At 49.5% G+C, this 12,391-nt stretch overlaps 1 protein-coding gene across 2 annotated transcripts in view; it reads right to left on the bottom strand.

The window, feature by feature from the left end:
* The window catches only part of LOC115470394 (core histone macro-H2A.2), a 184,442-nt gene that overhangs the window by 98,213 nt on the left and 73,838 nt on the right, over nt 1-12,391 (bottom strand). For both annotated transcript variants that reach the window (XM_030203527.1, XM_030203526.1), the window contains exon 5: nt 7,270-7,377. In XM_030203527.1, the coding sequence (XP_030059387.1) occupies nt 7,270-7,377 (108 nt within the window). The remainder of the gene's footprint in view (nt 1-7,269; nt 7,378-12,391) is intronic.

Genomic DNA, 12,391 nt, shown 5'->3' on the forward strand with positions numbered 1-12,391 from the left:
AGATGGGACTTGGGATAATTTATGACGAACCCCAGTAACTCTAGCAACCGAATAGTCATTTGAATGGACTCCAGAGCACCCTCCTTCGAGGTGCACTTCACCAGCCAATCGTCGATATAAGGAAACACATGCACTCCCAGTCTGCGTAGCGACGCTGCGACTACAGCTAGGCATTTGGTAAACACTCCGGGGGCAGATGCCAGGCCAAAAGGCAGTACACGGTACTGAAAGTGCTTTTCCCAGCCGAAATCGAAGATACTTCCTGTGAGCTGGAAGTATTGAGATGTGTGTGTAAGCATCCTTTAAGTCCAGAGAGCATAGCCAATCATTTTCCTGAATCATGGGAAGAAGGGTGCCCAGGGAAACCATCCTGAACTTTTCTCGAACAAGAAATTTGTTCAAGGCCCTTAGGTCTACGATGGGACACATGCCCCGTTTTCTTTTGAACAAGGAAGCACATGGAATAGAATCCCAGCCCTTCTTCCCCTGGTGGAACGGGTTCGACCGCTTGGGCCTTCAGAAGGGCTGAGAGTACCTGTTTGTGCTGGGAACTATAAGAATGAGCTCCCGGTGGACAATTTGGAGGTTTGGATTCCAGATTGAGGGTGTATCCTGACCGGACTATTTGAAGAACCCACCAGTCGGAGGTTATAAGAGGCCACCTTTGGTAAAAAAATATCAACCTCCCCCTGACCGGCATGTCGTCTGGCACGGACACTTTTACTGAGGCTATGCTGAATTAGAGCCAGTCAAAAGCCTATCCCTTGCTTTTTCTGGGGAGCCGCAGAGGCCTTAGGAGCATGCTGTTGACGAGAATGAGCGCGCTAGGACTGAGCCTGGACAGGCTGCCGAGAAGCAGAAGTGTACCTACGCCTAGCATAGGAATAGGGAGCACTCATCTTCCCTCCAAAAAACCTCCTAGATGAGGAGGTAGTAGCAGAAGACGTCCGGCGGGAGAGAGAATCCATAGCATCATTGTGCTTAGACATAAGACATAAGCATCGCCACAATGGGACAGACCAAAGATCCATCTAGCCCAGCACCCTGTCTCCGACAGTGGCCAATCCAGGTCACAATCACCCGACAAGATCCACGGAGCAAAGCATTTTGTACTGCTTGTCCCAGGAATAGTGGATTTTTCCTTATGTTCCTTTAATAACATTCTATGGCTTCTTGAGCTGGTCAACCAGATCCTCTAGTTTCTCACCAAAAAGGTTATCCCCCGGCAAGGAACATCCACCATCCACTGCTGGACCGAATGATCCAGGTCAGAGACATGCAGCCATGAGAGTCTGCTCATCACTATACCTTGGGCAGCGATCCTGGATGTTACATCAAAAGTGTCGAACGTACCCCTGGCCAGGAATTTTCGACACGCCTTCTGCTGCCTGACCACCTGGTGAAAAGGCTCGGCTTGCTCCAGAGGGAGTGCATCAACCAAGCTAGACAATTGCCTCACCAAGTTCCGCAAGTGGATGCTCGTGAAGAGCTGGTATGTTTGAATCTTGGCAGCGAGCACAGCGGCCTGATACGCCTTCCTCCCAAAAGAGTCCAAGGTTCTAGATTCTCTGCCTGGGGGCGCTGAGGCATAGTTCCTAGTACTCTTGGCTTTTATGAGAGCGGAGTCCACCACCATGGAATTGTGAGGTAACTGAGACTTCATCAATCCAGGCTCCCCGTGGATCCGATATTGGGATTCAGTCCTTTTCGGGATCACGGGATTAGACTGAGGGAACGACCAGTTTCACATAAGGATTTCATTCAGTACATTATGCAAAGGAGCCGTTTCAGTCTCTCTAGGCGGAGAAGGATAATCCAGGACCTCAAGCATCTCAGCCCTGGGCTCATCCTCAACCTCCATAGGGAAGGGAATAGCCGCAGCCATTTCCCGGACAAAGGAGGTAAAGGATAGACTCTCCGGTGGAGAAAGTCTCCTTTCTGGTGAAGGGGAAGGTTTAGAAGGAATCCCATAGGACTCATCAGAAGAAAAGTACCTGGGATCCTCCTCTTCCTCCCACGAACGCTCATCTTCAGGATCAGACAAAACATCTCTCAGAGCAGTCCGAAACTGAGCCTGCCTCGACACCGAGGAACGACATCCTCTATGGTGGTGCAGAGAAGTCGACACCCGCCTGGACTCCGGTAAAGCTTCATCCACCGACGTCGAAGGGAAGTCGAACTGGGTGGCAGCTGACACCGCTGCCGCAGGCGGCACCGAGGTCCGGGACCTCACCACAGGCGAAGGGCCAGATACCGCTGCAGCAGATGGTACGGAAGGCGCAAGCACCCCTGACACCGAAGCAGACTGGCGCAGTAACCCCTCCAGAAGCTCTGGAAGCAGGGCCCAGATGTGCACGTCGAGAACCGCCGTCACAGAAGGCTGCGGGGTCGGTAAAGGAGCTGATGGCAGAATCTGTCGAGGCTCAGCAGCAGGTACCAGGCTGCTGGACTGATGCATCGGCACCTCCTGAATAGAGGGAGAGCGATCCTTTCGGCGCCAACGCTTCTGGGTTTCCCGAATCCCTCAACGCCCCGGAGCTCCCAGCACCGTGTGTCGAAGGAGAACGATGACGGTGTTTCTTCACCTTCGCTTGACGCCCGTCGAGACTCCTCGGTACTGATGAAGACGTGGAATCCTCTCGTCTCCTCGGGGCCGGGTCCGACGAAGGTCGGTCACGGGGGGCCTGCACAACAGGAGGCCTGGGGACAGGTGGAGACCAACTCGATGCCTCACTGCTCCCAGCACGAGTTGGTCGTTCCGCAGCTATTACCTTCGCTCCCGACGTCGATGCATTCATCAGTGTCGATGCTGCCGACCTCGGTACCGATGTCGACATCGAAGGACCGGACTGAGCCCCAAAAAGCTTCTCTCGTTGGGCCTCTCCAGACGCTTGGGTCCGTTTCTTCATGCGAAGACACAGACTGCAAGCAGCTGAGCTATGGTCGGGCCCAAGGCACTGGATACACCAAACGTGGGTATTGGTATCCGAGATGGTCCGGTTGCACTGAGTACAATGTTGAAGCTGCTGGGTGTCTTCAATGACATGTAAGAAAAAACGGCTTCGGCGAAATCAAAAGACGCGATTGTGCCTTTGAAAAGAAGAAAGGCACAAAAGAAAAAAAGGGGTAAGACCCAACCGAGCAGCCTAAAACACAGCCGTTTCGATCAAAAAAGAAAACGTACAAAAGAGGTCTAAAAAACTACGAAAAAATAAGGGAAGGTAAAAGTTTTTGTTTTGTTTTTTTTAAAAGAAATGACACAAATTGTCGAAAGACTCCTCCTAGGCCAAAAAAACCGAAGAGACAAACCGAAGTACGCTGTCTCTCCGCCACGGAAAAGAAAAAAACTGAGCGGGAACGCTCACATGACGGGCGGGAAGTCGTCCGCGCATGCGCCAGAAGGCTCTGAAAAAAATTGCCATTTCCTGGGTCGCCGTGGAAGCCAACCCCACATGTTAGAATAAGCAGCCTGCTTGTCCTCAGACAAATTCAAAATATGCACAATTTTTTAAAGAATTACTCCAGGAAAGTCATGCTCTTACATTTACTCCTGCTCTTTAACATGCACAAATTTCCTTGATTGGTTTCAGAGCATGTGTGTGCATTCTCAAAAGTATGCATATAAAAACAAAGCTGTCCTCCAATCCTGCCCACAGGAATGCCTCTGCTCAGTTCAAGTAAACTTATGTAGCTAAAGTCTATCTCCCTAGTTCTATAAATAACTAATTTGATGCTTAGCATGCAATACTGCATGCGCAAGTTACAGAACAGTGCCAGTTAAGCACATAATTATTAAATGAACTACTACAGTGAAAAGAAGAAAGGCACTACAGTGAAAACTTGATTATCCAACCTTCGCTGATTCAACCATCTGGCATATACGACAGACCCACAATAATGTCATACAGCTTCTCTTTCTGTTTTCCAAACCTAAGACCCTACTTTTATCACAAAACAGCACCGTTGTGACCAGAGATCCTGCTTTTACTGACTTTCTTTCTGCATTGTTTGAGGGGTTACCACTGTTTTCTGTATTATCCGACTTTTCATTAATCTGACAATGGGGCAGTCCCATTTAGGTTGGATAATCGAGACTTGATTGTATTTGGTTTTGAAAAACAATTGGTCATAATTGATGCTAATTGGCACTAATATGCAATTACGCGCATTTATTATGACATTTCTACCGTGCATTTTCCCAAGAAAGCTCAGGTTCAATGCGGCTTACATAACAAATTAAGAAGAAGCATATTAATACAAGAATACAACTATTTAAATACATTAGTTTCATATTAGCTGAACACAGATCTAAAGAATTGGGCTTTAAGTAAACTTCTAAACGACATATAATCGACAGAGTATCAGTTCCAGAGTTTGGTAGTTTGATAAGAAAAATTAGAATTATGGATACTTTTGTAGGTTAAGTTTTTACAACTTGGGAAATGTAATATGAGATATTCTCTAGATGACAAGGTGGCATTTCGTGGTGATTACTTAATGAAATCTATCATACTAGTAAAACAGGCCCATTTCTGACACAAATGAAACGGGCGCCAGCAAGGTTTTCCTCGAAGTGTGTATGTTTGACAGTATGTGTGAGATTGACTGTGTGTGAGAGAGAGTGAATGTGCGAGTGTGTGTGTGTGTGTGACAGAGAGAGAGTGAGACTGCTGGGTGCGAGTGTCTCTCTTCTGTCCCCCCTCCAGCCACCCAGCGATTCTCCTCTCTCCCCTGCTCCCCCTCCAGCCACCCAGCGATTCTACTTTTTCCCTTGCCCCCCTCCAATGATCTTCTCTCCCCTGCCCCCCTCCAGCCACCCAGCGAGTCTCCTCTGTCCCCTGCCCCCCCCTCCAGCCACCCAGCGATTGTCCTATCTCCCCTGCCACCCAGCGATTCTCCTGTGTCCCCTGCCCCCCCTCCAGCCACCCAGCGATTGTCCTATCTCCCCTGCCACCCAGCGATTCTCCTGAGTCCCCTGCCCCCCCTCCAGCCACCCAGCGATTCTACTTTTTCCCTTGCCCTCCCTCCAGCCACCCAGCGATTCTCCTTTTTCCCTTGCCCCCCCTCCAGCTACCCAGCGAATCTCCTCTCTCCCCTGCCCCTCCTCCAGCCACCCAGCGATTGTCCTATCTCTCCTGCCTCCCCCAGCCACTCCTCCACTTCAATCAGCATATATTAAATTCCCCCCATGTGCTACAGAAAAGCACTGAGCACATCCTATATAATAAAACGCACCTCCAACGTTCTGAAGCCGAGAAAGTGAAGCCTTCAAGCCTTGAAGCATTCATGTGCTCTGTAAGGCTCCATCTCCTCAATTGACAACACGTAGTTCCGGAACGTTGCAGGAATGCTTCAAGGCTTGAAGGCTTCACTTTCTCGGCTTCAGAATGTTGGGGGTGCATTTTATTATATAGGATAAGATACCATAAAGAATCTGATGAACAAGAACACACAGCTTATATGAAATTCTTTCATTGACAGGTAACCAATGTAGATCCTTAAGAAGAGGAGATGCTTTAACATAACTGCCCTTAGTTGCTATTCTATAAATTGAGGCTTCAATAATCAATTTCCTGCACTGTTCCAAACAACGCTGTAAAACTAGTGCCAGAACAGCGCAGAGGAAATAACACCACTATGATCAAAGCTAATAGCATGGAAATTTACGTGTGCTATTAGCTTCGATTATGGGGGTACTTCTGCAGGAGTTGACAGGTTTGGGCTGTCAAAAAAAAAAAGTCCAGACCTGTCAAACATACGAATACAAGAGGCTGGATGTCCAGTGAACATCCAGACACCCCCCCCCCCCCCCCGAACAGAAAGAGCTAGTCAGCTGGAAGTCCAGTGGACCTCCAGCCCTCCCTCCTCCTTCCAGTACCTCCTCCAAAATGGCGGTGCCCTGCAGAATGAATCCTGGGATGCACTGGGTGGGGCTTCTTCAAGATACGGGTAGGAGAGGAGGGGGTTCAGGAGGTGCTACACCACCAGGGGGGTGCTGAATGGCTGGAGGTCTGTGGGACCTCCAGCCCTCTCTGTCTGATGCATGCTGGACAGGGCTCCCCATTCCTCCCCAATGTTCTGCAAACCCCAACACCAGCTCTGAGCTGGTGTAGGGTTTGCTGCTGCAGCAGCAGCAGCACCCTTGTTTGGCACAGTGCCCGCTGAGCATTGGGGAGGAATTGTTAATGCCCAGTTTAGCATGAATTTGCATGCGGTCAGAGTCGGCAAGCTCGTTATTTCACGTGCTCTGATCATGGGGCAGGAGCAAACAAGCTCACTAGTATGGCGCTAATAGCCACTAGCGCCCACATTGGCATTTGATCATTGGGGTATGAGTGCACAAAATCCATAGCATGCAAGTGCAAGGGGGGCATAGACCTTGAAGAGGCAGGGGAGTGCTTAGCACTTATGCATGCAGGCTACAGAATACTATTCAGTTACGAGCCTAAGTTGACAGCAGTTAGGCACAAGTATTTACACTAGCCAGTGAGCTAGCTAAGTGCTCGTCTAAAGTTAGATGTGTAACTGCAGACTTATGCTAGTACTGTATAACGGCAATTATGCACATAATTGCTGACAGAATTCATGCTTAGCTGGCATCCTCTTGGCACCTAACTTTAGGCAACCTGTTGAAATTAACCCCTATCCTCCTAATTCTATAAAAAAAAGTCACCAAAAATTGCTTAAGTACATATGTGTTGCCATACTGGGACAGACTGAAGATCCATCAAGCCCAGAATCCTGTTTCCAACAGTGGCCAATCCAGGTCATAGTATACCTGGCAAGATCCCAAAACAGTATAATACATTTTATGCTGCTTATCCCAGAATTGAATAATGAGCTAATGTATCAATAATTGGCTTAACAAGCAATAATCGGTGCTAATTGGAATCAATTAAGATGTACCAGTATAAATTTATTTATTTATTTGTAGCATTTGTATCTCACATTTTTCCACCAATTTGCAGGCTCAATGTGTCCTGAAAATGGGAGGGTCATGGGCAGTTCGATTTTTTTAGGCGCGATTTATAGAATTCACCCCTATATGTATATATCAACCACACAATTTTATAAGCACATATTTCAATGCAGAAATGGATGTTAAAATTGTCTTAATTTTCAACTTAATTATGTAAACCATAAGTTAATCATCTGATAATTTTCTCTGAAGTGTGGGAGAAAAGGGATACAGTACGAAAAAAGTGTTTTGCCAATATGCTTATAATAACCCTCCCCACTGCCATTAAGAAAGAATTGAGTTTTTTTTACCTTTTGTCCCAGGACAAGACTCTTAGAGGACAAAATGGTAAATCCATCTCCTGGTCCATCTTCCAGTGTTGAGTTTGATGCATCTTTACCACTTTCACTCTGTTTGTCCTGTTGGAAGACACAACTTGTCAAAGACTTTGCACTGAAACAAAACTTCAGTCTGTCAAGCACACCTGTCTCCTGGTTGTCACAACTCCCTATCCAAATCCAAAGACTTTGGTGCTGCATCACCACATTTACAAACAGCTTTCATACTGAATAAATTATTTTTTACATTCAGTACTGCACTTTACCCTACTTACCCTTATAGTGAACTAGATATCTGTTAAAAAGTATATGACATTTACCTTTTAGTTTGCTTCAGACCTTGTCCTCTGTCATTGCATATTACTCAGGATAAATTATCTAACTTACCCACGTTGGCCTCGTAAATATATGCCATAAAGGTTTAGGTTTATTTACTTGAAATATTGCCTCTACTGTAAATAAGGAGGTTTACACAGGAAAGGAGAGAAATATCTGACTAGGTTGCTTCTCAGTACTTCTCAGCACATATTCAGCCAGCAGTAGCCAACGTTATTTTTTGTATGCTGCAGGCTTTATACCCGGATATTAAATGTCAGGCCTAGTCTGGGCACCGGCATTGAACATCCGATTGTATGTGACTGGTTAAAACTAGTGCAACATGAGGGGAAAAGCAGCCGCAGGGCAGTGCTGGGGGAAGGCTTCTGGCGGGGCCTGGGGACCCCTGCCAGCCAAACCAGAGACCCCGAAAGCCCTGTGTCTGCTCCTCCCCAGCCACTAACGTCCCTGAGGAAGGACCTGAAACAGAAATTTCTGTCGGAAGGAGAGGAATGGACAGTTGAATTGTTTTATTGAAGAATGGAAAGCTAAGTTCCTGCCATTTTCTTTAAATATTTCTGGTGCTTCACTATTAGTACTAACAGTATGGATGGTCTTGAAAGAAAGCAAGACTAAACTGTGGATTTCTGGGAGAGAATTTTTCCTGGTCTTCTTCTATTTAGAGGGTCTTATAGTGTTTGGATAGTTTTGGAACATTCACATATTTAGCATATACATATATATATATTTTAGGTAGAAAATCACAAAATTTACTGAGTAGTGAATGATACATACCTGTAGCAGGTGTTCTCCGAGGACAGCAGGCTGATTGTTCTCACGACTGGGTGACGTCCACGGCAGCCCCCACCAACCGGAACAAAACTTCGCGGGCGGTCCCGCATGCAGGGCACGCCCACCGCGCATGCGCGGCCGTCTTCCCGCCCGTGCGTGACCGTTCCCGCTCAGTTGAATGACAAGCAAATGATCAAAAACGCAATTCCAAAGGGGAGGAGGGAGGGTAGGTGAGAACAATCAGCCTGCTGTCCTCGGAGAACACCTGCTACAGGTATGTATCATTCACTTTCTCCGAGGACAAGCAGGCTGCTTGTTCTCACGACTGGGGTATCCCTAGCTCTCAGGCTCACTCAAAACAAGAACCCAGGTCAATTGAACCTCGCAACGGCGAGGGTATAACAGAAATTGACCTACGAAGAACAACTAACTGAGAGTGCAGCCTGACCAGAATAAATTCGGGTCCTGGAGGGTGGAGTTGGATTTACACCCCAAACAGATTCTGCAGCACCGACTGCCCGAACCGACTGTCGCGTCGGGTATCCTGCTGGAGGCAGTAATGTGATGTGAATGTGTGGACAGATGACCACGTCGCAGCCTTGCAAATCTCTTCAATAGTGGCTGACTTCAAGTGGGCCACCGACGCTGCCATGGCTCTAACACTATGAGCCGTGACATGACCCTCAAGAGCCAGCCCAGCCTGGGCGTAAGTGAAGGAAATGCAATCTGCTAGCCAATTGGAGATGGTGCGTTTCCCGACAGCGACACCTATCCTGTTAGGGTCGAAAGAAACAAACAATTGGGTGGACTGTCTGTGGGGCTGTGTCCGCTCCAGGTAGAAGGCCAATGCTCTCTTGCAGTCCAATGTGTGCAACTGACGTTCAGCAGGGCGGGTATGCGGCCTGGGAAAGAATGTTGGCAAGACAATTGACTGGTTAAGATGGAACTCCGACACCACCTTCGGCAGGAACTTAGGGTGAGTGCGGAGCACTACTCTGTTGTGATGAAATTTGGTATACGGAGCATGAGCTACCAGGGCTTGAAGCTCACTGACCCTACGAGCGGAAGTAACTGCCACCAAGAAAATGACCTTCTAGGTCAAGTACTTCAGATGGCAGGTATTCAGTGGCTCAAAAGGAGGTTTCATCAGCTGGGTGAGGACGACGTTAAGATCCCATGACACTGTAGGAGGCTTGATAGGGGGCTTTGAGAAAAGCAAGCCTCTCATGAAGCGAACGACTAAAGGCTCTCCAGAGATGGCTTTACCTTCCACACGATAATGGTAAGCACTAATCGCACTAAGGTGATTCCTTACTGAGTTGGTCTTGAGGCCAGACTCCGATAAGTGCAGAAGGTATTCAAGCAGGTTCTGTGTAAGGCAAGAACGAGGTTCTAGGGCCTTGCTCTCACACCAAACGACAAACCTCCTCCACTTGAAAAAGTAACACATTTTAGTGGAATCCTTCCTAGAGGCAAGCAAGACACGGGAGACACCCTCAGACAGACCCAACGCAGCGAAGTCTACGCCCTCAACATCCAGGCCGTGAGAGCCAGAGACTGAAGGTTGGGGTGCAGCAACGCTCCGTCATTCTGCGAAATGAGAGTCGGAAAACACTCCAATCTCCACGGTTCTTCGGAGGACAACTCCAGAAGAAGAGGGAACCAGATCTGATGGGGCCAAAAGGGCGCGATCAGAATCATGGTGCCGCGGTCTTGCTTGAGCTTCAGTAAGGTCTTCCCCACCAAAGGTATGGGAGGATAAGCATACAGGAGGCCGGTCCCCCAATGAAGGAGAAAGGCATCCGACGCTAGCCTGCCATGTGCCTGTAGTCTGGAACAGAACAGAGGCAGCTTTTGGTTGGTCTGAGAGGCGAAAAGGTCCACCGAGGGGGTGCCCCACTCTCGGAAGATCTTGCGTACCACTCTGGAATGGAGCGACCGCTCGTGCGGTTGCATGACTCTGCTCAGTCTGTCGGCCAGATTGTTGTTTATGCCTGCCAGGTATGTGGCTTGGAGGAGCATGCCGAATTGCCAAGCCCAACGCCACATCCCTACGGCTTCCTGACACAGGGGGCGAGATCCGGTGCCCCCCTGCTTGTTGACGTAATACATTGCAACCTGATTGTCTGTCCGAATTTGGATAATTTGACAGGACAGCCGATCCCTGAAAGCTTTCAGTGCGTTCCAGATCGCTCGGAGCTCCAGGAGGTTGATCTGAAGATCCTTTTCCTGGAGGGAACACAGTCCCTGGGTGTGAAGCCCATCGACATGAGCTCCCCACCCCAGGCGAGATGCATCCGTCGTCAGCACCTTCGTGGGCTGTGGAATTTGGAATGGACGTCCCAGGGTCAAATTGGTCCGAATGGTCCACCAGTGCAGTGAAGTGCGGCAACTGGTGGAGAGGCGGATGACATCTTCTAGATTCCCGGTGGCTTGAAACCACTGGGAAGCTAGGGTCCATTGAGCAGATCTCATGTGAAGACGAGCCATGGGAGTCACATGAACTGTGGAGGCCATATGACCCAGAAGTCTCAACATCTGCCGAGCTGTGATCTGCTGAGACGCTCTGGTCTGGGAAGCCAGGGACAGGAGGTTGTTGGCCCTCGCTTCGGGAAGGAAGGCCTGAGCTGTCTGAGTATTCAGCAGAGCTCCTATGAATTCCAGAGACTGGGCTGGCTGGAGATGGGACTTTGGGTAATTTATCACAAACCCCAGCAGCTCCAGGAGGTGAATAGTGCACTGCATGGACCGGAGAGCTCCTGCCTCCGAGGTGTTCTTGACCAGCCAATCGTCGAGATATGGGAACACGTGCACTCCCAGCCTGCGTAGATACGCCGCTACCACCACGAGGCACTTTGTAAACACCCGTGGGGCAGAGGCGAGCCCAAAGGGCAGCACACAATACTGAAAGTGCCGTGTTCCCAGGCGGAATCTGAGATACTGTCTGTGAGCTGGCAGTATCGAGATGTGAGTATATGCGTCCTTTAAATCCAGGGAACATAGCCAATCGTTTTTCTGAATCATTGGCAGAAGGGTGCCCAAGGAAAGCATCCTGAACTTTTCTTTGACCAGGAAATTGTTCAGGCCTCTCAGGTCTAGGATGGGACGCATCCCCCCTGTTTTCTTTTCCACAAGGAAGTACCTGGAATAGAATCCCTGCCCTTCCTGCCCGGGTAGTACGGGCTCGACCGCATTGGCGCTGAGAAGGGCGGAGAGTTCCTCTGCAAGTACCTGCTTGTGATGGGAGCTGAAGGATTGAGCTCCTGGAGGACAATTTGGTGGCAGGGAGGCCAAATTCAGGGCGTATCCGCACCGCATTATTTGGAGAACCCACTGGTCGGAGGTTATGAGAGGCCACCTTTGGTGAAAAAATTTTAACCTCCCTCCGACCGGCAGATCGTCCGGTACGGACACTTTGAGGGCGGCTATGTTCCCATGGATCAAGTCAAAAGCCCGTCCCCGGCTTTTGCTGTGGAGGCGCAGGGGGCTGCTTAGGCGCACGCTGTTGACGCGAACGAGCGCGCTGGGACTATCCCTGTGCCTGACGAGGCCTTCGGGCCGGCTGGGTGTACCTACGCTTGGGAAAAGCATAGGGCGCAGCCTGCCGGGCCCGGGAAAAACGTCCACCTGCTGAGGTGGATGCTGAAGGCGCCCGGTGGGAGAGCTTGTCGAGGGCGGTTTCCCGCTGATGCAGTTGGTCCACCAGCTGCTCGACCTTCTCACCAAAAATAATATCCCCCCCCGGCAAGGGACGTCGGCCAGTCTCTGCTGGGTGCGGTTGTCCAGGTCAGAGGCACGCAGCCATGAGAGCCTGCGCATCACTATACCTTGGGCCGCAGCACGAGATGCCACGTCACAGGTGTCATATATACCCCTGGACAGGAACTTTCTGCACGCCTTCAGCTGCCTGACCACCTCCTGAAAAGGCCTGGACTGCTCCGACGGGAGCTAGTCAACCAGGTCCGCCAGTTGCTTCACATTATTCCGC

This window comes from Microcaecilia unicolor, chromosome 5, assembly GCF_901765095.1.
Source record: "Microcaecilia unicolor chromosome 5, aMicUni1.1, whole genome shotgun sequence".
Taxonomy (NCBI): domain Eukaryota; kingdom Metazoa; phylum Chordata; class Amphibia; order Gymnophiona; family Siphonopidae; genus Microcaecilia; species Microcaecilia unicolor.